The 25,000-nt window shown below is 42.1% G+C and overlaps 1 protein-coding gene across 1 annotated transcript in view; it reads right to left on the reverse strand.

Moving 5' to 3' along the window:
- The window catches only part of col7a1 (collagen, type VII, alpha 1), a 79,618-nt gene that overhangs the window by 33,176 nt on the left and 21,442 nt on the right, over window positions 1-25,000 (reverse strand). Inside the window, exons 21-58 of the mRNA XM_076268661.1 lie at window positions 24,832-24,951; window positions 24,215-24,364; window positions 23,825-23,961; window positions 23,203-23,329; window positions 22,803-22,943; window positions 22,485-22,660; window positions 21,158-21,199; window positions 21,019-21,045; window positions 20,822-20,866; window positions 20,419-20,523; window positions 19,880-19,951; window positions 19,181-19,216; window positions 18,926-18,979; window positions 18,493-18,564; window positions 16,484-16,579; window positions 16,317-16,343; window positions 16,029-16,082; window positions 14,302-14,373; window positions 13,971-14,030; window positions 12,342-12,377; window positions 11,692-11,736; window positions 10,273-10,308; window positions 10,107-10,151; window positions 9,878-9,913; window positions 9,699-9,734; window positions 9,049-9,081; window positions 8,568-8,639; window positions 8,210-8,269; window positions 7,537-7,572; window positions 7,073-7,153; window positions 6,386-6,421; window positions 6,151-6,195; window positions 5,988-6,059; window positions 5,756-5,800; window positions 2,772-2,807; window positions 969-1,010; window positions 668-748; window positions 367-402 (exon numbers count right to left, since the gene is read on the reverse strand). Of these exons, the coding sequence (XP_076124776.1) occupies window positions 367-402; window positions 668-748; window positions 969-1,010; window positions 2,772-2,807; window positions 5,756-5,800; window positions 5,988-6,059; window positions 6,151-6,195; window positions 6,386-6,421; window positions 7,073-7,153; window positions 7,537-7,572; window positions 8,210-8,269; window positions 8,568-8,639; window positions 9,049-9,081; window positions 9,699-9,734; window positions 9,878-9,913; window positions 10,107-10,151; window positions 10,273-10,308; window positions 11,692-11,736; window positions 12,342-12,377; window positions 13,971-14,030; window positions 14,302-14,373; window positions 16,029-16,082; window positions 16,317-16,343; window positions 16,484-16,579; window positions 18,493-18,564; window positions 18,926-18,979; window positions 19,181-19,216; window positions 19,880-19,951; window positions 20,419-20,523; window positions 20,822-20,866; window positions 21,019-21,045; window positions 21,158-21,199; window positions 22,485-22,660; window positions 22,803-22,943; window positions 23,203-23,329; window positions 23,825-23,961; window positions 24,215-24,364; window positions 24,832-24,951 (2,522 nt within the window). The remainder of the gene's footprint in view (window positions 1-366; window positions 403-667; window positions 749-968; window positions 1,011-2,771; window positions 2,808-5,755; window positions 5,801-5,987; window positions 6,060-6,150; window positions 6,196-6,385; window positions 6,422-7,072; window positions 7,154-7,536; window positions 7,573-8,209; window positions 8,270-8,567; window positions 8,640-9,048; window positions 9,082-9,698; window positions 9,735-9,877; window positions 9,914-10,106; window positions 10,152-10,272; window positions 10,309-11,691; window positions 11,737-12,341; window positions 12,378-13,970; window positions 14,031-14,301; window positions 14,374-16,028; window positions 16,083-16,316; window positions 16,344-16,483; window positions 16,580-18,492; window positions 18,565-18,925; window positions 18,980-19,180; window positions 19,217-19,879; window positions 19,952-20,418; window positions 20,524-20,821; window positions 20,867-21,018; window positions 21,046-21,157; window positions 21,200-22,484; window positions 22,661-22,802; window positions 22,944-23,202; window positions 23,330-23,824; window positions 23,962-24,214; window positions 24,365-24,831; window positions 24,952-25,000) is intronic.

A 25,000-nucleotide genomic window follows, 5' to 3' on the forward strand; every position in this document is an offset into this window, starting at 1 on the left:
TCTACTTTCTTGCTATCTTTTGAAATGTATAAGCCTGTGTAAGCAAGCATGTAAATAGTCCTTATGTGTCTATTACTACAAAAGAAATCACGCTGCGCAACTACTGCATCTTGTTACACTTCACAAACACATTGACATATTTCCTAATAAACAATCTAAGCAGGCCTATTCACGACTATGTCAACTGGGGCATGTAAAATCACAAAGACATTCCAGAAGACAAGCCAACTCTGGTTGGCAGTGTCCTGGCACCATCTCCATGCCTACAGGAGCCAAAAGCAGATATGCTGCTGCATACATTATTACAACTTGACTTGACTAGTCTTAAAAAGACTGCAGCAAATCCCTGCTCTTGGTGGTACTGACTCTGGGTCCTGCAAGTCCCCTCAGTCCATCAGCTCCCTGCAAATAAACACACACACACACACGCACACACACACACACACACACACACACACACACACACACACACACACACACACACACACACACACACACACACACACACAAAATCAAAAAAATATATCCAATAAAATGAAGAAAATATAAAGTTCCCAAGAGAGCACATTACACAAATTCAAAGGCACTTTGATGAATGAATGAATGAATGAATGAATGAATGAATGAATGAATGAAGCTCTAACAGGACACATGGCAACATCCTCACCGCTGGTCCTGAAGGTCCCTGTCCACCTGCCTCGCCTTTCTGACCTTTGCCCCCGTGTTCACCGGGGTCTCCCGCATCCCCCTGCAGGAGCAGTGACAAACATCACTCACCTGTGTGCAGTACCTCTGTGTGTGTGTGCACCGTGCGTGTGTGCGTGCGTGCGTGCGAGTGTGTGTGCGTGTGTGTGTGTGTGTGTGTGTGTGTGTGTGTGTGTGTGCATGGAGTGTGTACAGTATGTGTTCTGTGTAAGTGCAGCATGAATGTGGAATGTGTGTTGATAGTCTGTTTGTGTTATTCGTACCTTTTCCCCTCTCTCGCCTTTCATCTTAGTATCACTTGTAGTCTGGGAGAGAATGAGATAGAGAGAGAGGGAGAGAGTGAGATAGAGAGAGAGAGGGAGAGAGAGAGAGAATTTACAGTTTTTTATAATTGTTTACACACATTTTTAAAACTCTGTGTCTATTTTTCAAAACTCCACACACAAAACCCACAAAAACCCAGCAAAATGACACACTACATTCAAAATGTCAAAAACACATGTTTAAATCAAACATTCGCCTCACATTACAAACACTTTTGTCATAATATGACATTTTGGATACATCATATAGACACTGATGCTCAAAACCTAACACTCTTCTGTCTTTCATAGGCTTTATGTATTTCCATACAAGAGTGAAAGTTACGGTACAGAGAGAAGTTGAAATACACAGAATTATTGAAACCAAAAATAGAGATTTTTCGCAAATAATTTGCTGTTGCAAATACAGTATTTTACAGCAACAAGAACAAAGCAAAGCAAAATACAATGACCACCAGATGTACATGGAGTTCTGAAAAAGCTGATCTTGAAGACGGAAATGACTGACTACTATCAAATTACTTTGCTTTTTCCTAAGAAAAGTGTGTGTGTGTGTGTTTATGTGTGTGGGCGGGGTGGGGGGGGGGATTGTGTATGTATTCATAGGTCTATAGTAAAAATTATTGAGCTAATGGTAACTTGGGGAGACACAAAAATATAGTAAAAAAGACAAGTTTTACTGTACATAAAGTCGACTTTTTGTAGAACATTCCTTTCAAAGTATCTGCATTGGTTCTGAACATTTCAACCGTATTAGATTTCAATCCATACTTACATAGAGAGTACAGTATGTCTACACATAGGCCTATACTAAGGCAATGATTTAATGGTGTTCAGTAAAGTAAAGTAGAACATTGTGTGTGGTGTTTTGCAAAATGTGTTTTAGTCAATTGAAAACTGAGTCAAACACTGAGAATTAGTGTATGGTTTTGCAGATTTGGTGTGGGGTTATGATGTTTGGAAGACATGTTTAGAAAATTGTGTGACAAGCAAAGATTTAGTGTGTAAGCATTTGAAAAAAACTGTAACAGTGATAAATGCTGTATGAAGCCTTATGAATGAATAATCTATAAATCAGGGCTTCTGCAGGGTTAAGTCAGTCAAATTTAAGACTTTTTAAGGCCTTTTATGACCATTATGTTTTTAAATGTATTACCTACACGAGTTACGAAAAAGAATTCCCTTTAAACTGAAAAAAAAAATGAGTTTGTGCGGATTTTTGTGAAAGTCTGGCGATTAAATCCTTCAGACAAGTCTGTTTGCTGCACTGCCGCAAGGACCTCGTAGTTCTGGCTAACACCCAGATTCCTCAGACAGAACTACAACAAGCAGAGCGAATGAATGCCGCCGCCAGCGCATTTTTCATGGGGAAAAGGCGATGGTAGAATCAATGAATGAACAAGCATATAAATTTAAGACATGACTAAATGTAATTTATGACCTTGTATGGAAAATCCGGACATTTCTATGACCTTTTAAGCCCTAAAATTCTTATTATTAAATTTAAGACTTTTTATGACTTTTTATGACCCCACTGAAACCCTGATGAATGGATTTGAGTCTATCCACTGCAATGTCACAGTGCGTCTTTGTTGTGCATACTGTATGTGTAATCAACTTTTTTGTAACATAATGATGTTTCGCTTCTGATGTTTCCTTTTGTAGGCCTGCATCCCAAGTAAACATTTCAAACATCTGCCATTGTTACAAGTGTTTTGTAACAGAGGTCATGACTAAACCTACCGCGGATCCTGGTGGGCCAGGGGGGCCTTGAGCTCCCTGGAAAAAAAGAACCAAAAATGAGTGAAGCAGTACTCAAAACCACCACTGGCTGTATACTCTGCATCAAAATACTTTATAGGTGAGTATTTTATATTAAAATACTACCAAATATTTATGGTAAAACCAATACTTTTGGTGATGTTAGTCACTTGCCCAGACTTATTGTGAATATAGATATTTAGGAAGATGATCCAGTGCAAGATGAGTAACATGTAGGTTGCTCACACACACCAGGGGCGCAAAGCAGGTTTGGTCTCAGCTTTGGTAGGGACATAAGCTGGTTATCCTGGAGATGTACACTTTATAAGGACTATGAGGACACTTTCCAATGAATACAACTTCACAATAAAAACTAGATGTACCGCAGAGCGGTACAAAATATGACCACTGCCCAGTCCAGCACATTTTTTCCACAAAAATAAATCACGCTGAAAGGCCTATATGAACTGTCTCACTAAATTGCATTATCCACACTCAATTCTCACTGATATCTGCTAGACAACAAGTACCAAAACATGATTAGTTCATAGATTTCACATGTAAAATTAATTTTATACAACCCCACCTCCATCTTGCCTGTTCATAATTCTGAGAAATTCTTGAATTGTGTGCATGTGTGCATGTACATGTTTATGTTATGTGTGTGTGTGTGTGTGTGTGTGTGTGTGTGTGTGTGTGTGCGTGCGTGCTTGTGTGTGTGCCTGTGTATGTGCCTGTGCAAGCGTACATATGTCTACTGTGTGAGTATGTGTCATACGTATGATTACTGTGAATGTATGTGTGTGTGTGTGTATCTGTTTGTGCACATGTGTGTACATGAAATGGGTTAACATGACCCCTGGAGGCAAACATACGGAAAAAAATGGTCATCCTAGTCCCTACAGTTCTCAAGATATTCACAGAGAACTGTGTCTGCCCTACCCTCCTTTCGGGGGTCCAGTCCAGCGGGGGGGCTACAGATCAAAACGAAAAACGACGGTTCCATGCTATCCATGTGGGGTTACATGCCCACCAAGTTTTGTGTACCCCGGTCTTTCAGTGTCCCGGGAATCCTTGTTGGTGTACGTCACTAAATGTACACATACATTATTTTATTGTAAGGCCCCCCATGAACGAAAGTACATGAAACTTGGCATGCATACGGAGGGTGTCATAATGATCCAACACTTTTCATTTCGTGCAGTTTTGACCTTGTCAGCCAGAGATATTGTGATGAAAACACCTAATTTTTTGCTTTTAAATTTTTAACTAGGTGGCGCTATACATGAAATAAGTGGTAATGGGATGGGTTGCCATGCCCCCTTAAGACCAACATACATAAAAAAGGTGGACCTCCTAGGCCCTACGGTTCTCGAGATTTTCACAGAAAACTGTCTCCGGCCACCTACAGGCCAGTTGGTGTATAGTAACATAAATTAATTTATTGTGTGGCCCCCCATGAACGGAATTCCACGAAACTTGGCGTGCATACAGAGGGTGTCATAATGATCCTACACTTCCAATTTCGTGCAGTTTTGACTATGTTAGGACACAGATACCTGCGATTACAACACCTCATTTTTACTTTTTTGTGTTTAACTAGGTGGCGCTATACATGAAATGAGTGGTTATGGAATGTGTTGTCATGGCCCCTTGAGATCAACATACAAAAAAAAATGGTCCTCCTAAACCCTACGGTTCTCGAGATATTCACAGAAAACTGTGTCTGCCCTACCCTCCTTTCGGGGGGTCCAGTCCAGCGGGGGGGCTACAGATCAAAACGAAAAACGATGGTTCCATGCTATCCATGTGGGGTTACATGCCCACCAAGTTTCGTGTACCCCGGTCTTTCAGTGTCCCGGGAATCATTGACGGAATGATTCGCTGCGCGGCGGTCATAATAATATGAATGAGTTGGCTAAAATATTGGTAAAGACAATTTTGTCATCCCAAAATATTGGTATGTACATGATCCTATGGTCCATATGCAAGCCTACTGTACACCCTTGACACACACAATACACTCCCTCTCTCACATCAACCCACTCACTCAATCACATGGTTACTTGCTCGCCCACACTTATAAGTTTGCCTATTTTGGTAGAACTTTGGAACAACTTCGACTGTGATGTGTATGTGTCCTCCAAAGCTAGTGATACACAAGGCACCTTTCTGAGCAATGTTGCTGGGCAGTGTTCCTCAGTATTGTTGTTCTGGCACTTTGATACTGGGCAACACATTTTTCTTGAGAACTTCAATCATCATTTGGCAAATTTTAACAGGATTATCCAATTGGAACACATGGTACCAGTTATGTGGTTGCCCTGCTCAAAAAGTTGCCCCATGTACCACCTGAAGCAATATCAAACATTCTGGACATGCACTGACAATGTCAGAGACTTCATTCTTCATATTATTTGTCAGTGTACCTTGAGTTTGAAGTCATTATTTTAAGGCAATAGAACTGTATTGGGCTGCTTTAAGCCCACATTCTGTGGCTCTCAATAGGTTTGGTGGTTAGTCAGTTGTGACTTTTTGAGTACAGTATTCAGGCTATGAGATGTAACAGGCAGCAAAGTTGATTTGTTGAATCTGTTGACTGCAGAGTTATGGCATGTCTCATAGGCAAAGAAACACTGTTGCTCTCAAACACTATTCACTTAATCAACATGCAAGGAAGCATGCAAGAGTATGTGTACATTTGCATCCTTGTCAATGACTGAGCAGACGAAGAGAGAAAGATGAAGAGAAATGGAGGAGAGAATGAGAGAGAGATGGAGGGAGATGGAGGAGAAAATGAGAGAGAAATGGAGGGAGAGAATGAGGAGAATATGAGAGACAGAGAGATGGAGGAGAAAATGAGAGAGAGATGGAGGGAGAGATGGAGGAGAAAATGAGAGAGAGAGAAATGGAGGGAGAGATGGAGGTTGGGGAAGAGTGGCAGAAGAGTCTAGCAGAACTCTTACCTGCTCTCCCTTAAACCCTCGGGGTCCAGCAGGCCCAGGACTACCCTGGAGAAACACACACACACACACACACACACACAGAAACACACAAGCAGCCTGATGAATTACACACATGGGAAGATACAAACACAAGCATTGAGAAATATAGAAATTCACACAGAGGGAGCAAGAGAGTATGTGGAAGTGTGTGTGTGTGTGTGTGTTTATGAGAGTATGCGTGTGTGTATCTTACATTACGTCCATGCTCTCCTGGATCGCCCACGTCTCCTTTCTCCCCCACTTGTCCTTGCGGACCTTGTAAACCCTGGCAGACAAAAGCGCTAAAATTCAGACCCGAGATGGTGATGTCGGCATGTGTGTTTGTTTAGGTCGGACTGTGCTAATCTCCCACTCACCCGCACGCCACGATCCCCCGTCTTTCCTGGCACCCCTGGCTCGCCCTGGATACCACGGAGAAAACGAGAAAGAACGACAGCAACAAAAATGTGTGTGGTGAAATCAGAACAAACAAATGCAGTGACCAATATCACATTAGTGTCAATCATAAACATACGTGATTAAATAATAGAAGATATATTTCAGAGAGCTGCACATAAATGCTCGGACAGCAGACAAAGGCAAAAAACTTACTGCAGTTCCTTCATCTCCCTTGTCTCCTTTCTCTCCCTATAAAAGTAGGGAAAATGCTTGAACTCAAAATAACACAATAAAGAATTAAGTAATAGAGCAGTGTTTCTCAAGTGTGGTGGTCCGCAAGCTATCTCAAGTGGTCCGTGAGCAAACGTGGTAAAATATAATATAGATGAATTGTTTGCAATATTGAACCAACTTGTATGTAAATCCAAACAGTTCTGCAACACTGCCTATGTAAGCTACGCCAGTTTAAATCATATGAATCCTCTGACACAATAAGCACGGTGCAAAAACAATAAGCAAGGTGGTTCAGTGAGTAGGCCTATTGTGTAATATACTGTTGAAGTAGGTCTACTGTTTTTTTTTTTAACTACATGTAGGTGGTCCGTGATTTTCTTTTTTATTGGTTAGGTGGTCCTTGGTCTGAAAAAGTTTGAGAAACACTGTAATAGAGGCACTGAATAAAAATGGAATTCAGGAATTCAGGAGGAAAATCAGTAACACTTTATAACTTAACATTTGTTAAATGATGTTGAAACCATAGATAGATATGAGAGATAAGTCTGACTATGCTCATTTGCACACTCACGTATACACACATGTGCACATACACACGCACAGGACAGCAGCTTACACACTTTTATGAATGAGTCTGAGGAGCTCCTCCATCCTCTCCTACTGTACCTCTTTCCCCCGCGCGCCTGCTGGTCCTGGGGACCCGTTCCTGCCAGCCTCCCCAACCTCCCCTGGTTCACCACGGTCACCCTGGCCAATGAGACAACATCGATGTTTGGTAGAGTGGTTGCATGAACAATGCACATCCCACCTTTCTTTAGGCCAGGTGCAGGACAAAGTAATGGCCATTTGCCTGAAGAAGACCCAGATGGGCCAAAACGTTGTTAGTTTTAATTAAAACATTTGGGAGCTAGACTCCGGTGTGCAGACATTCCCTCTTTTTTTTACAATGAGACAACATCCTTATCACAGATCCAGTCTGTCATAAATCCAGCGTAAATAACCAAGTATCATATGGAAGGAGATGCACTTATTATTGTTTTATAAATGTCAGCACACACATGCTCTGATAGAGATACAGGGGTATCTCTGTACATACTGGGGTTGGGAATAGATCCAGGGACTTGACTTACCTTTGCTCCAGGTCTTCCCCCTAGACCAGGTGGGCCCTATTAAAGTAAAGAATATGAGAATCCAGTCTTATACACTCCATACTGTATGTGCTCAACAGCTTTTTGTCACACAAACTGGAACACTATGGCTGCTACAGCCCCAAAATAAATGGACTAATGTAAACAGATACTGAGGCACCTGATCTTGTCCCTCATAACTAACTCTGCCTATCATCATTGAAAATAAACTTCTCAGAGAGTTATATGACCTCGCTGCATTACTGTGGACTGTTTTCTTTACATATTTACATATATCCTCCAGGTGATGTGTCTTTTGACATGACATACAAGAGAAAAAAATGTGTCTGATAGGATGTTGAACATCAAAATATCTGAAACCTCTGATTGGATGTCAATTTTTGTTCTACTGGAGTTCTATTGTCACCGGGGTTACGGTTTGCATCTGTGTTTACTCTCGTGTTGCGGTGAGAGATAAAGCTAATGTACAAGTTGTTATAGAAACTAAGGGACTTTCTATTTAACAATTTGTTGCAGGTGCAGAACTACGAAAGGCTATAGTGCCGTGACATCTGTTAACAACAATACTTTTTTGTCAAAAGACACACTTCGTCTGGAATATAAATTTGGCTTCAGTTCGATCTCTGCATCACAGCACATGATATGTCACACTCACTCGATCTCCTTGGTCTCCTTTAGTTCCAGCAGGTCCCTGCACACCAGCCCCTGGGAGTCCCTTAGGGCAAACACAGACAGTGACAGACAGACAACAAAATAAAGGCATTGTGAATGAATTAAAACATAAACTACTTCATTAGACAAAGCTGCTGGCATGAACAGTGTACTCATTAATGAAGCTTCTTGAAGGAACTATAGAATCTAGGAGATTTAACAGTGACAACCAACCAGCCAATCTGTTACCAGTCAGTGCTGACTGACATAAAAAAGCATAGTGCACAAAATCTGGCTCTTATTTTGACAAATGCATGATGTACTGATGATGAGCTGAGGAGGACGTGACCAAACACACTCACTCTGTCTCCTTTCAGGCCTCGCTCCCCCTTCTCTCCTCTTGCTCCCTCAGGGCCAGCGAGTCCCGTCTCTCCCTGTGAACAAACACACACACACACACACACACACACACACACACACACACACACACACACACACACACACACACACAAACACAAACACAAACACAAACACAAACACACACACACACACACACACACACACACACACACACACACACACACACACACACACACACCATAAACACAAACACAAACACAAACATACACACACACACACACACACACACACACACACACACACACACACACACACCATAAACATACATGTTTACATTTTTTCACCATAATAATATTTATTTTAAAAAATCATAAATTTGAAAAAAAATTCTTCATTTAAAAGCTGTAGAGTTGGTTGACCAATTCTCTAAGCAAGTTGGTTGACCAATTCTTGACCATTCAATAACAGTTGGTTCCCACATACCCGCTCTCCTTTCCTCCCCGGTAGAGTAGTACCCTGTGAAGAGAAACCATGGCAACCTGAACATACTGTGCCAGAATTACAAAGTACAAGACATCTCAACAAAACATATCACAAACTACAGGTCATCTATTCACAACTAATTAAAGGTGCTCTAAGCGATGCTGGGTAACGTCACTTTAGTTGACTTTCAAACAAAACAGAGAGCTAGCTCGTTACTTCCTCCCCCTCCCTCCCGTGCTGCTCCCGTGCAATTGAAACTCTCCTAAACGTGCATTTCGTCAGTGATTTACTGGAACAGTTTGTTATGTTTTTATGGGCTAGGTTTGCCCAGGTTGTTTTTGTTGCCGTTTTTGGAGCCTGGGCTGTCCACAGAGATAGCGTTTTTTTACAGTGTATTCAGGACACAGACAGCTAGAGGTTGGTTAGGTGATATTTGCAGTAAGTGACAAAGAATGTTTTAGCCTAAAAAACACGTGGCATCGCTTAGAGCACCTTTAACAAAATTCATGACTCTTCACAAAAAAGAAAATACACATCAAAGCAAAAACAGAAAATGATATAAAACAACAGATGATCCACAAGACCATTATTGACACATGTTCACTAGCTGTACAATTTTGGTTTAAGATGGCTTGTGTTGGCTTACTTACACCACCTGCAGGCTCTCCTGGTTCACCTTTGCCTCCCTGGCAAGAAGGAGAAAACAATTTAGCAGGTCTATTTTTTTCAGTTTGTATTTGTATTATATCAATTTCATATGTCAATTTTTGTAAATATGAAATGATGATTTCTGTGATCATCATTTCTATGATTTCTATGATTTCTGTACCTTCTCTCCTGGAGATGCACTGGGCCCTGGCAAACCCTGCAAGACACACACAATATCACACACACATAATATCACACGTAAACAGGAAAACACACACACACAAACACACACACACTCAGACAGACTGAAATATGACTGAAATATGATCATGCACATGAACACACACACACACACACACATAAAATGACATTATCTCACAACATTCCTAATCACACAATAACACACTTACTCTGGGTCCAGGCAGCCCTGAAGAACCAGGTTTACCAGACTCCCCCTATAAACAAAAGACAGTGTGAAAGTGTCAGACAGAGTCTTTCTTCTCTAAAGAGGCTCCAGACAGGGGTTAGAATACTGGAGACTGGAGACATTTTGTGGGTTTAGCAGAGGACACTCACCTTCTCTGCTGGGGGCCCAGTTGGTCCTCTCTCTCCCTGCAACACACACATACAAACATCAAAAGATTATTTACTCAGACAGTGAGCACCAAAACAACTTCACACAGTAAGCTTCAATCACTCAACCATTCAACCAATCAGAAGGATAAGTCAGTAGGCAACATCGCTCAAATGAATCTGCCACAATTAGTCACAGGATGCAGAAGAGAAGGTATCCAATAAGAACAGAGCAGTGCAGTATCTCAGTGTAAGACAACACACACATGGCCCTAATTTCACTGTAATGTGTCAAAAGCATATACATATACTAAATATATCAATATGCCCTTAATGAAGAGCCCACAGTCATCATCGATGCTGCTTCCTTAATAAGACCGCAAACTGCAGAAGCTACCATGTTGAGGTAAAAAGTCTTTCAATGTGCATCACTGTGAGGAACAAGATGTGGTGCAGTCAGGGGCGGACCTGCACACACACACACACACACACACACACCACAACCCTAAAACTAAAACACACTTTTTTTTCTGTAATAATGGGACGCTGAGGCATACTCAAATACAACAAATATTTATTGCCATAGATGACAATCAAAAAACATTAGTAAAAACCTTTGAAAGTATTACAATTATGAATGGTGTGTGTGTCTGTGTGTGTGTGTGTGTGTGTGTGTGTGTGTGTGTGTGTGTGTGTGTGTGAGAGAGAGAGAGAGAGAGAGAGAGAGAGAGAGAGAGAGAGAGAAGGCTAGGGGTTTGGGGTCTCTGTGTGTGAATATACTCTATGTAGCTATGTATGAGAGTCTATGAAAGCTATGTGAAGAAGAGAGAGAGAGAGTGAGAGTGAGTGTGTGTGTGCGTGCGAACTAAGTGAGGTGTTCGATCTTCCAAAAAGCCGACATCCAAAACAATAAACAGCGTCTGCACTGACCGAATAAACTAGCCATTTTCTGTTTATTTTTTCTTCATTTTTCATGGTCATGTAATAATGTTCAACCGTGAATCTTCTGGGTGGTTTATCTGCATTTTTGGGGAATTCAAAGTTCTTAATTTGCACAGGGCCTTTTTTTAACGATTTCAACTCGTTCAAGACCTCGTTCAGATAGCTAGTTGCTGCTATGGTGACATGAAGCGGACCTGCAGTCATTTGATTTTATGATGAGTTTATGAGCAATCATGAGGCAAAATATTTTTTCAATCTTTATTATGGATTAGAATATATTGTTTGGATGCGGTGATCATTTATTTAAAGATGACGAGGCCCCCTGGTGGCCGAGGCCCCAGGCAATTGCCTGACCATGCCTAATGGCAGGTCCGCCCCTGGGTGCAGTGTGAACAATAGGCGCTGGAGACAGCAATCGCTGATGACCAACAGTGAACATTGATTGGCTAAGTGGTGTGACAATCACACACTTATACTCACCCTGTCCCCTTGGATGCCTGGCTGTCCCGCTTGGCCCCGGTCACCCTGATAGAGTGAAACATGGAGGTTTAACAATGGAGGTTAGCAGACATTATCAGGGTATCTGCATGTTTAAAATATCTGCATGTTTAAAGTCCAAATGTAATGACTTTTTATGACCTCTAAAGCCGAGGTTCTCAATCTTTAAGGGGCAAAGGTGAAAACAAAATGCCAAGGCACACCAACTTGCCGATATATTTTAGTCTATAACAGGGATGTGAATTATTATATTATTAAATTCCCATATTTCTTCTATACATACAGTGTTCATGAGCCGAGACCACAGCAGAAAAGAGAAGCAAACATGACATTATTCACAGATAGGGACAAGTCGTTTTATTCTGTTATTTGATAAGGGAAATGGGTGCCTACACTGTAAAGACTTTTTAAGGATCCATAGGGATCCTGCATTATGAATCAAGACTTAAAGGTGCAGTTGTCAATCCTCACATAGGAAGGTTGCACTTATATGCCAATGCATCCTTCCTGAAGTATTATTAGGACATGAGTTAAACAAAAATGTATTGGGTTTCCATTAAGGACTTCTCCTTTAACTGACTGATATTATTGATCACCTGTCTACACAAAATCATGTGATTATTAACTCTTACCTTATTTCCTCTTTCACCAGCGGGCCCTCTTGGACCCTGAAAACATTATGAATTAGGTCTCATTCAAGAACACAGGTCCTAACAACCAGTGTCTAGTGTCTAAGATCCATCTAAATGATTTGAGAGATAGATTGTCACTATCTCCACAATTATTGGTGTCCATAATCAAAGTTATGTCGTTAAAATTAGTCAAGGTTTTTCTATTTCAGAGTGATTATCAAGGTACAACTGAGGAGATAAAATCAGCAAAATGTCACATTCTAGTGATAATATACTTCCACTGAACAAACCACTCCTTTTTACGCTTAATCCTTGCTATGTCACTGTACTGGCAAAATCATGAATACTGTAGATTCTCTTTACATTGAGTGGATAATTGAGTAATTACCCCTTCAGCAAATCCATACAGTACATGACAAACTGGCATGCCAAAGCACATCCCTGATTTAAGCAACACTCAGGGCCAGATGTACTAACGCTTTTGCGCCCACTTCAGGCGTATTTGTTTCGCAATGTGCGTGTAAAATCATTGCGAGGTATGTACAAACAGGCCGCAATGATGTAAAAGCGCAAACTGCCTGTCGCGGGAGCTGAGAGTGGCAGATTGCGTTTGTCATGTCATGCATATGCATTCTTGGGAGGATCCAGGGGAAAGTGGGAGTTTAGCGTAAAAAGATGGGAGGGGAAGAGTAAATAGCGCCTAGTTATGTATTCCGCGGTATGTACAAAGACTGCTCCTGAAAGCGCGCGTCTATTCTGCGCCTAAATACTTCCGCCTTGTAAAAGCAGGTGTTAATCCAAATTGCAGTTCAATGCGTCAATAAGAGAACCTTTCAAAGACAACAGAATCACTATTTAGAGCACCAGTTTTTTGTGATGAAAGTATTTGTATTACCAAAAGCAACCTTAACTTTCGTTGGCCTTTCGAATGTCTTACTTTCACTTTCACGTCATTCACTTAAACTTTCCTACTTGCTAGATTTGACAAATCTTCCATAACCTACGTGCACACGTAGTTTGAGTAGAACTACTGATCTTCATTATCTCCCTGCTTGTTTACATCTTATCATGTATAATATTATTTCATTCTTTTTAATGTTGACATCAGTTTACTTCATTCAACTGGGCTTGTATAGGCGCTGCCGTTCAGTTGTGGATATTCGTAAATTGCGTTTATGGGCGGAGAAAGGCAGAGAAAGGCGCAGTTTACACTAAGGATTGAACTATTGATAAATACGACGGAAACTTGGGTCTGACAGCGTTCGCAGTCTGCGGCGTGTCAATGACGCTGATACCACTACGTTCGCAAATGTACGTACATCTGGCCCTCAGTATGCAAATCCAAGCATGCACTGCAGCTGCAGGACTCCAATAAATTAGCAAACTCACATCACAACAAATGTGTTTTGTAAATATGTTTTTGTCATTTTTGACAAAATCTCATCTCAATAACCTCACTTAAACTTAATCAGATATGCGTTTGGGATCTTTGGGAATGAGATGTTTGTCAAATGGGTTTCCTTAGGATGTTGGGAAATGAGATGTTCGTCAAATGGGTTTCCTTCGGATCTTTGGGAATGAGATGTGTGCCTGATGAGTCATCCAAGGATGTTCTGGGTGACTACTTACTCGTTCACCGGGCTCTCCTTGAATTCCGGGGGGGCCAGGCTGACCCTCTGTGCCCTCACCCTAAAATATACAAATTCGGTTGTCACACAAGCACTGTCCAATTGAACACAGACCACCAAACCAAATACTTTTAATAATTCACACAGTCGCTTACACAATCACTCATTCAATCACACACTTGAAACCAATTAAACTGTTGTCATTTCTGGACATAGTGTAGATTATATAGCTCCATGTACTTTAAAAGGGCTCTTTCTTACTTTTTTACCAACATGCACATGCATGCGCACACACACACACCGCAAATACACACACACACACACAAACTCACCTTGTCGCCTTTGGACCCCTTTAATCCAGGAAGCCCTTTTGGACCTTCTGGACCTAGAGGCCCTGGTATCCCCTTAAAAACAAATGCACACACACACTTACTGTACACACAAACCAGAATGCCAAACGCCAATATTACAGTACATCATCAGAACAATATGAATCTGTACTACTGTTGCTGATAAATTGAGGAAAAAATCAAGTGTGGTAAAAAACCAAAACTACTTTCGATGGCTTGTCCAGCATAGCTGAGCAGCTCAACCGTCCACCATAGTATAACAACTTATTTAAGCCCCAAATATTTGGACAGAAAGATGTAACAGAGAGGGCTTTCCATTTGATGTTTTTTTTCTTTTGTTTTTTCCATGTTTGCTAATGTAGGGTCAGTGTTGCACGGTGCCCGATACAACAAAAGTATCACAATACCCTGAAATTAAAAAAATGTCACAATACCTAATTTGTTTAAGTATCGATACTTTTAAAAATGTCTGTGTTCTTTTGAAGTAACATGCGTGTGTGCAAGGCATGCTTCTAGTGCCTCCCCTAGCCTGCCAAGTATAGCTGTCGTGCCATAAATAGCGAGCCATGGCTGCTAGTTTAAGTTCAGGCCACGGACCTTGTGTGAAACGGGCCTAAGTGTAATAGTTTAAAAATCAATATGAAGTATTGAAATTACTAAATATTTTTAGTTACTAGTAATTATGCAGTTTATAAAATACTATACATTATTAACAAAATATATACACTTTATATGAATTCCAAAACATATGAAACATATGACATTAGCCATAATTTTCTGCGCGCGCGCGTGTGTGTGTGTGTGAGGGTCGAGCAGAATCTGGGATGGTCACTGGTGTGAGTGATCACACTATATTAAATATTACTGGTGACGTCAAGGTGGAGGGGGCCCCCAAATCAAATCAAATTTAAAAAAAGTATTGACTTGGTATCAGTATCAAAACAATAAATAAATTGACCTGGTATCGGTATCGAAACAATAATTTTGGTCTCGTGACAACACTAGACCATACATATACAGTACCCTTCAGAATTATTGGCACCAGCATCAAACCAGCTAATAGGCTAACTGAAATAAAACCATGCCAATCTCTAGGTATGGTGAAGGGTATGTGATGATGTGGGGCTATTTTAATTCCAAAGGGCAGGGAAACTTTATCAGGATGCATAGTATCCTGGATCTATGAAATAACTGGCCTTTAAAAATAAAAATCTCCCTGCCTCTATGGGAATTTAACATAGGGGTGCCAATACTCATGACCCCTGTATTTTAAGGAAGAACATTTATTTATTTATTTATTTATGATACATTATTCATTCACAAAGAAAATTGGTGTCCTTATAGGTTGGATATTTCCTCATTTTATAACTTAAGGCATTAAGATCAATCTCCAAAAGATGATTTTATATTCCTCTTTTTAGATAACTTTAGCAGAGGTGGCAATAATTCTGGAGGGTACTGTATGTTATAGGGCCCTTTCCTGGGATCAGAGGAGGTCTTCTAACTCCCAAAGGTCAGGCAGTACGCATTGTGATTATCATATCTGATGGCTCATATCTGGCTCATATCTGATGTGTGTTGGACCATTTGCAGTAAACCTCAACCCTAACTCTTTATGAGACATGCCTGACCTTTTGTCCAAACTCCCTGTCCTTCCTAAAGAGTCTGAGGAATCGTTGCGATGTAAGCAGGGTCCTGTGTTAACTTACTGGTGTTCCGGGATCCCCTTTGGCCGCCACGCCACTGCCTACTCCTGGGAGGCCCTATAAGGCAAGGAGTGTGTGTGTGTATGGGAGGTGGGGTGGGGTGTGGTATTGTGGCAAACACAAAGGAGAGACAAAGTGGAACATAGAAGAATAGAAAGAGTTAGAGGAGGGCATTGATGTGGCTTACATTTATCTAATATCGTTTTTTATACCACACAAGAAGCCATATATGGTTCTCCCATAGAGTATTAACATGTGTAGTGCATTGGCAAAGATAAGTGAATTGGTCACCTTCTCTCCTTGATCCCCCTTCTCTCCCTAAAGAAAAAACAGTACAGAGGTTAGTGAACCACAGATACAGGCTGCTCTAGAATGGCAAGGGGGTGTTTGAACATGTGGCCATATGAACAATCTATTAGTGGATGATGATGATGATGATTATGATGATGTCCCCTGACCTTAATGGAGATACCAGGGGTACCTGGTATCCCAGGGCGACCATCCTGTCCAGGTGTTCCAGCAAGTCCCTTTAACCCATCACCACCTGGCCGACCCTGAAGGAGAGAGAGAGATACAGGGAGATGGAGAGAGAGAGAGGGAGAGAGGGAGGGAGAGAGAGAGAGAGAGAGAGAGGTTAATATAAAGAGACAGAACATAGCAATGAAGGGGATTGACCGAAGAATTTGTTGTTATTCGTTGGTATTTGTGGGTGCCCGCATTAGGGCTTGCGGTTTGTTTAGTTATGTTGCTGACATAAGGCATGAGGCTACAACAAACAAAACAAACTGGTTGCCATGGCACCGCCGCGTTCGTACACCTTTTTGGTTGCTTTGCTTAGACTGTGCATTTATATGCCCAACATACAAACTGGTATGGGAACTGTAAAGCCTGTGACTGCAGGTCCCTACAGAGAGTGGTACGTTCTGCCGATAGTACCATCAGGAGCACCTCTCCCTACTCTGCAGGATATACATATATGAGTACAAACATACAAACATACAAACACTCTACATAAAAGAGTACAAACAAGGGCCCAGAATATTTTAAAGGACATTTCACAACCTGACAATGGACTGTTTAAACCACTGAGGTCAGGCAGACGTCTCTGTTTCCACATGGTTTAAACAGAAAGACTGAGGAGGAGTTTCTTTCCTCAAGCCATTCATGTCCTGAACGCACATACGACTCTTTAAACTACATTACATGGACGTGCCATACTACACTTCCACATACTGCACTTTTACCCCCCCCCTCTCTCACAGTCAATTTATTAAATTCCTTCTAAATCTTTCTTTCTTTAATCCTTATAATAAGACACTTATGCAGAGGAAAGTTGAGCATTGACATGCCATTTCTACCCTGGAAATCCAGAGTTCTCGCGAGAGCACAATTTGAATTTGCTCACCGAGTCACTCTGGCAATTAGTAATGAAGCTCATTACCTATGCCCTTGGAGCCGAGCTGCACCAATCACATCGGCGTATCTGATATAGGGAGGCCAGAAGCAAGCTAAACAGATGACGATAGCACTGCAATGCCGATGTCCGGAATCAGTCAGTAAACATTGGCCGTAGTGTTATCCAATTGCGTCGAAGTCCGGAATCAGTCAGTAAACATTGGTCATAGTGTTATCCAATTGCGTGCAGTGATATTTTCAAATGCATGCTTAGTGCCGCCCCTCGAGTTAGGCCATTTTCATTACTTGTAGACAGATCCTCTTTTCAGATTTGGGTCTGGATTTCCAGGCTATGCCATTTCACTACATGTGTTACAGCACCTCAAATGTACAAATAAAAAAAACATTTTGCTGAATTATGCCCAAATTTAACCTTAGATTTTTTATTTATAACCCAACACTGACTTGGGGAGATAGAAGGCGATCAATATGCATGGGCGCCACTACCACCATAACCCCTAAATTAGCTTGGTAACAATAATGTCAATCACCAATAACTACCAATATGATGCTGTTTTAATCACCAATAACTACCAATATGATGCTGTTTTAATCACCTATAACTACCAATATGATGCTGTTTTACTGTAATCACCAATAACTACCAATATGATGCTGTTTTAATCAAAACAGTAATTTTCTCTTCTGTGAGACTACACCTCATTAACAAGGGTCAATGAAAAGCCAGTTTGGATGGAGAACAAAAACAGCTTCACAAGTCAAAACATTGTTTCATGTTGTATATAATAATAAAAAAGAAAAGTGATGTGTGAGTGTGTGTGTGTGTGTGTATGTGTGTGTGTGTGTGTGTGTGTGTGTGTGTGTGTGTGTGTGTGTGTGTGTGTGTGTGTGTGTGTGTGTGTGTGTGTGTGTGTGTGTATGTGTGTGTGTGTGTGTGTGTGTGTGTGTGTGTGTGTGTGTATATGTGTGTGTGTGTGTGTGTGTGTGTGTGTGTGTGTATGTGTGTGTGTGTGTGTGTGTGTGTGTTATTTATATGAGGCCGATACATTACCGGTATTCCAGGGATTCCAGGCTCTCCTTTCCTCCCTGGTAATCCAGCTCCAGCTACTCCACTGGACTCCCCCTATCAGGAGTCACAGACAACACAGTCACAAACGTCCCCATAATGCAACATGCTACTTCCTTTATCATGCTTCAGTGGCTTACCGTAATCATTTCAAAATGTTCCTGAGTGTGTTTTACCTTTTGTCCTTTGGGACAGAAATATCTTTACAGAGCAAGCAGCTCTGGCCATATAGGCTCTGGCTCACATGACGTGAACATTACTTTAAATGCATTATCACTTCAATACTCAATATTGAATGATTTCATGAATAAAGCACGCATACAGGATTACGGCTGGCAGAGCCAATGCATGCTACATCCTTTATCATGCTTCATTGGCTTACCGTAATCATTTCAAAATGTCCTTTAGTGTGTTTTACCTTTTGTCCTTTCTCTCCCTTCACGCCAGATGCTCCAGAGGCGCCTGGTTCCCCCTGTGAAAGAAAAGACACATACTGTAGATTTGTGTTTGCTGTGTATGTGTGTGTGACAGAGAGAGGTGATTGTGTGAGAGAGAGGTATTTCAGTTTTGTCTGTGTGTGTGTGTGTGTGTGTGTGTGTGTGTGTGTGTGTGTGTGTGTGTGTGTGTGTGTGTGTGTGTGTGTGTGTGTGTGTGTGTGTGTGTTTAAACTCACAGGATCTCCTCTAACCCCAGGAATACCCTGAGATCCCTGTAGAGAATAAGACAATGAACACTTTTACCAAACACATATAATTTGCAGACTTTGAAGACACTCCTATACACATGCATATATACAGTATACAGTAGAACATCATCATATGAAGTGTTAGCCTAGAAATCTAGACGCACCCTAGCGGCAGCAAAAGTAATTTGCAGCCAGGGTAGTCTAGCAACTCTCCGTTGCCTTGCAAGCTGGAAAAATTAAACGATCAGGCCAATCACATCGTGTATAGTCGGTGGGCGGGCTTAACATAATGGCGGCATAGTTGCGACGGTTCTGCATGAGTTCCTTGCTAGTTGAAAACAAAGAAGATGGATGCTGCTGCTGGCGAACAGTTACGAACGAGTTAAGCTTTTTTTTAAGTTGGCAAAAGTTTGATCAATTAGCCAACTAGCTGGTGGGAAAACACATGGGACTCATGAGTTGTAGCGCTATCCTAATGCGTGCAGAGGGAATTTGAAAGACAACCGTTTATCCCGCCCCTTGGATTGAGCACTGCCAATGGTAATATCTTGATGTGGGTCTGGCTCTTCAGGCTAATGAAGTGTATCAGACGTCAACTTAATCTGTGCTTTTGGAACACCCTCAGCAGTGTGATATCTATCTAAATGTGATTTAATTGGTCAGTGCAGTGGCTTGTGATTGGCTCACCGGAGATCCAGCAGGGCCAGCACTTCCTGGGCGGCCAGGGACTCCGGAGCTCCCATCCAATCCTGGAAACCCCTGAGAGACAGGTAGACAGGAGTTTAGAGCGACGTTGATTTTACATAACGAGGACAGAGAACATTTTTTACCTTTTACCGCTTAATTATGAACTCTTTTAGGAGCTATGTGTATGATGTTTAGTTTTAAAACCTTCAAGAAATGTCCTAATGTGAAGAAATGTCCATTTTGATAGGATGTCCATGCTCTTTGTTGTCCAGTCATCCACTAAAGCTGTGTGTGTGTGTGTGTGTGTGTGTGTGTGTGTGTGTGTGTGTGTGAGAGAGAGAGAGAAAGTGAGTACAGTATGTGTGTGTGTGTGTGTGTGTGTGTGTGTGTGTGTGTGTGTGTGAGAGAGAGAAAGTGAGTACATTATGTGTGTGTGTGAGTGTGAGAAAGTGAGTACATTATGTGTGTGTGTGTGTGTGTGTGTGTGTCTGTGTGTGTGTCTGTGTGTGGTCTGTGTCTGTGTCTGTGTGTGTGTTTACCCTCTCTCCTTTTTCTCCTCTGACTCCCACTGAAGGTCCTGTGCTCCGACCTGGAGGCCCCTCTGGTCCACGAGGGCCTTCTCTACCTGGCACCCCATCACGTCCCTACATTCACACACACAAACGCACGCACGCACACAATAATCATTTATATATGTGTCTATAATCCTTCATGGGTACTGACTTTACATGTAAATAATAAATTGTTATTTGTAGGGGCCAGTCACATACACACATAAATACACATTATGAAAATGTTGAGTTGCAGTGATGTTTCCTAACTAAATCTGCCAACACGAGAGAGAGACAGAGAGAGAGAGAGAGAGAGAGAGAGAGAGAGAGACAGACAGACATACAGACAGACAGACAGACAGACAGACAGAGTTGGTGTTGGGACACTCACAGGGTCTCCTTTTCTCCCATCGTTCCCATCACGGCCCTGTTCACCCTGCAATCAAACAAATAAAACTGATCACCATCAAACGAAACATGACAAGAACAACAACAAACAACGCCAGAATATTATCAACATATCACAAATAGACATGTTTTTTTCTGATGTGCTATTCTGTTACTTTAAAAACAGCAAGGCTCATTTACCTTTTGTCCCTGTTCTCCTTTCTCCCCCTAAACATGATAAAGAAACAAACAAACAAACACAGACATGAATATGCATGTACTGCACATGTACAATCATTCTTCTGAACATGTGGCAATGTATGCATTTGATACGACTCACCTTTGGACACTGAACAGTGCATGGCTCTGGACCAGGAGGAATCTAAAGTTCACAAAAACATAAAAGACAAAAAATATATATAAATAACTAAATAATTGTTCTACAAAATAAACAAGTTATAAGCACAACACATTCACTATAGGTTGTACAGTCAGGGATTTCAAAGGAAGTCACATTTGTTTGTGTTTAATATTTTTTTTATTTATTAGTAGACACTTTTGTGCAAAAAAAAACATACATCATATCATTCTTAACCAAGAACCAAACAAACATGACAGAGACCATTTTTTTTTATTACAGAGTACTCACGGAAAGGGCAGCTAGTGGTTGTTATGGGACTGAAATCATGTAAAATCCCTGACTGCACCTTTAAGGACTGACCACTGTTCAGATGAGCCAGTGTGTCGCCACTGGGTCATGCTCTCGGTGCCTGCAACCCTCATGGCTCCACTGGTTCCAATCAGAGTGTGAGTCTGGGGAAGCTGGCGCCCAGGGTGCCCACTGCCCAGTGGCGGGAACAGTGAAGCAGTGGACTCACGTAGGTGTGAGAGATATGACCTGAGACTGTGTTGAAGACATGACCTGAGACTGTGTTCTAGATATGACCTGTCATTTTCTATGGATTACTTGTAATACTTGTGTGCGTTCAGATACTTACTGTAGTCGGGTAAGTATTCATATTTTTTACTTGTGATATTGCTTCCTTTAGTGTAATTGTGTTCTCAATGTTGCCAATGGTATGTCGTTCTGCAAATGCATCGATAGAACAATGTTTGCTTACATAAATATGAAGTATCTCTCTGTACTGTATCTATTTCTTTTACAGCACCACACATGCTCATATAATCAGGGATGGATTACTGCACGGGCCTACCGGGCCCAGGCCCAGGGGCCCAAGGGGTCAGGGGGCCCTGAAGCCCAAGCCTTTGCATGGAATCATTGCCTCAATATCAACAAATCAGGATGTAGGCTATGAATTCATGAATTGAATTTAGTATTGGCCATCCCCAAAATGCACCAGAATACAGGAAATCACATCAAACAAGTTCAAAATTTTCTGGGGGAAGACCCCCAAACCTCCCCTCCCACATATACGACAATCAGTGGGGGGCCCTTAATACATCTGGGCCCAGGGGCCCGAAAGTTCATAATCCGCCCATGCATATAATTATCAGAAATGTATTTATTGTTGTTCACGTACTCTTCTCAAGCTTCCATATCTTCCTCTTCTCTCCGCCCCTCTCCTACTCCTTTCCTTCCCACGCCCCCTCTCTCTCTCCCTCCCTCCCTTTCTTTCCCTCTCTCCCTCCCTTCCTCCCTCTCTCACCGTTACTCCCGTCCCCCTGGCCACGCCGCAGAGTAAGTCGGCCAGCTCCGGGTGGTAGCGGTAGAGTTGCGCTGTGTCTGACACATACAGCAGGTTCTGGGTGCTTCCGTCAGTTACCACACGCCGCAACTCCTCAGAGTCCGCCCGGCCAATTCCCACTGCCAGCACTGTCACTCCTATATATATACATAAACACACACACACACACACACACACACACACACACATATATGCAGAAACATATTAAACATTTGTGTGTCTACGGGATATTTACTCTTTCAAAGAAAATCAGGTGTTCTGTCTGACATCACAGCTCACCTGCGGCCCTGAGCTCTGTGGCTGCCCTGATGGCATCATCAGTAGATCTATCATCGGCAATGAGCACCACGACTCCCGGCACGCGCCTTCTCCCGGCCGACACCGTCAGGAAGTATCGCTGTGCGTATGTCAACGCCTGACCTACAGACACAACAACGTTACACAACAACGCTAGCCCACAGCAACTATGGACACATCCTATTCCTCCGCCTCCGTTCCAGACCTACACTTTAAGTTATGCTGTGCAAAACAATAAGTCAGGGTGAGATATGGCACAGTGACAATTTGTGCTTACATACAGTATGTCACAGTTAAGATTAGGGATGGTTAGCAATGGTCAGGATGTTTGCTTAGTAATACTGTATGTGTGTCCACTGTGAATAAATAAAAGTGCCCTTACCTATTGCATTCCCACGGCCAGCCGAGAAAGGAGTCGACAGAATCTCCTGGAGTAAAGTCTGACTGTTGCTATGACGATTGAGCAAGAAGTGCACTCTGGGAATATCACTGTACACTAAGACCCCCATCTAGATAGAACAGAGAGTACAGATCATTAACATGTATTATATACACACAGACAGACGCGAGCGCACACACACACACATACATGTTCACACACACAGACGCGAGCACAAACACACACATACAGATAGACCGACAGTCAGACACATACAAAGACTCTCTCTCTCTCTCTCTCTCTCTCTCTCTCTCTTTATCTCTCTCTCTCTCTTTCTCTGTCTCACATACACAAACACAAACACACAACCACACAAATAGACACACAAACACACACACACACACACACACACACACACACACACACACACACACACACACACACACACACACACATAAATAGACAGACAGACACACCTACAGAGCAAAAAGAGCACATAACATGCAAAAAGTAACACAGACTCTCTAACACACACACACACACACACACATACACACACACACACACACTCACACACACACACAAACACCAGCGCACACACACACATATACACACAGACACACACCTGTGAGTCTCTGGGGCTGATGGTGGTGAGAGTTCCTGCTGCACTGGTCAGCAGTGAGAGGACAGGGTCCCTCAGACGAGAGCGATCCCTAGACGCAGGGACCAGGAACACCACATCCAGACGTCCGTCCACACACACTGCAGGACACACAGCACACGGGTCTATGTGTGCACTCTGTTGTGAGTGTGTGTGTGTGTGAGTGTGTATGTATGTGTGTGAGTGCGTGTTTGTGTGAGTGTGTATGTGTGTGAGTGTGTGTGTATGAATGTGTGTGAGTGTGTGTTTGTGTGAGTGTGTATGTGTGTGTGTGTGTGTGTGTGTGTGTGTGTGTGTGTGTGTGAGTGTGTGTGTGTGTGTGTGTGTGTGTGTGTGTTTATGGATGTACATTACCTGTGCGCTCCTCTACAGTAGCCACCTGTCCAAGCTGGTTCTGGTAGGTGGGTTGTAGGGAGAACACATAGCGTCTGCCCAGCCTCAGTCCAGGCACACGGAACGAGTTTGCTGATCCGTTCAACACCTGTGACAGACCCTCTCCTGAGTCTGACACATTAACACACACAAACTGGTTAGGTTTCAATGGACAAACGCAGTCCCACAATGACTAGCCTATAAGGAGAAGATGACTATACAAACAGATGATAACACAAACAACCGGGAGAACTGCGAAGACACAGAGGATCATGGGTAATCCTCCTGATCAGTAGAGCTTCTATCGATGCTATAGAGTACATACTGGAATAAAGCCCTGCTTACATTGCCAACGATAACTATAATGCCAACTGTATAAATTGCGGTTTTAAATAGCGTTGAAGCAAAAAATAATTGTAACGTTTCTACTGTACTCTGTAATGACAGTATAAAGAACAACATTGTTGGGGGATCACTTACAGAGCCCTGTTGTGATAATTACAAAGGTAAAAGCCAATCAGGCCTTAAGGTACTTGTAGCACATACAGTATATATACATACAGCTATATAGTATTACATGGAACTATTTAATCATTCACCTTTTTCCTCTCTCCATCGCAGAATATAAGATGTGGCACCTACTATGGGAGTCCACCCCAGAAGCACTGAATTCTGGGTAACATCGATGACCCGTAAATCTGTTACAGATCCAAGGGCAGCTGGACAACAGGGAAGGGGGTGGGTAAAAATGGCAAATGTATTTAGTGT

This window comes from Alosa pseudoharengus, unplaced genomic scaffold, assembly GCF_046254945.1.
Source record: "Alosa pseudoharengus isolate Yale_2024_CS ecotype anadromous, Long Island Sound unplaced genomic scaffold, YU_APseudo_1.1 YU_APseudo_1.1_scf_5, whole genome shotgun sequence".
Taxonomy (NCBI): domain Eukaryota; kingdom Metazoa; phylum Chordata; class Actinopteri; order Clupeiformes; family Clupeidae; genus Alosa; species Alosa pseudoharengus.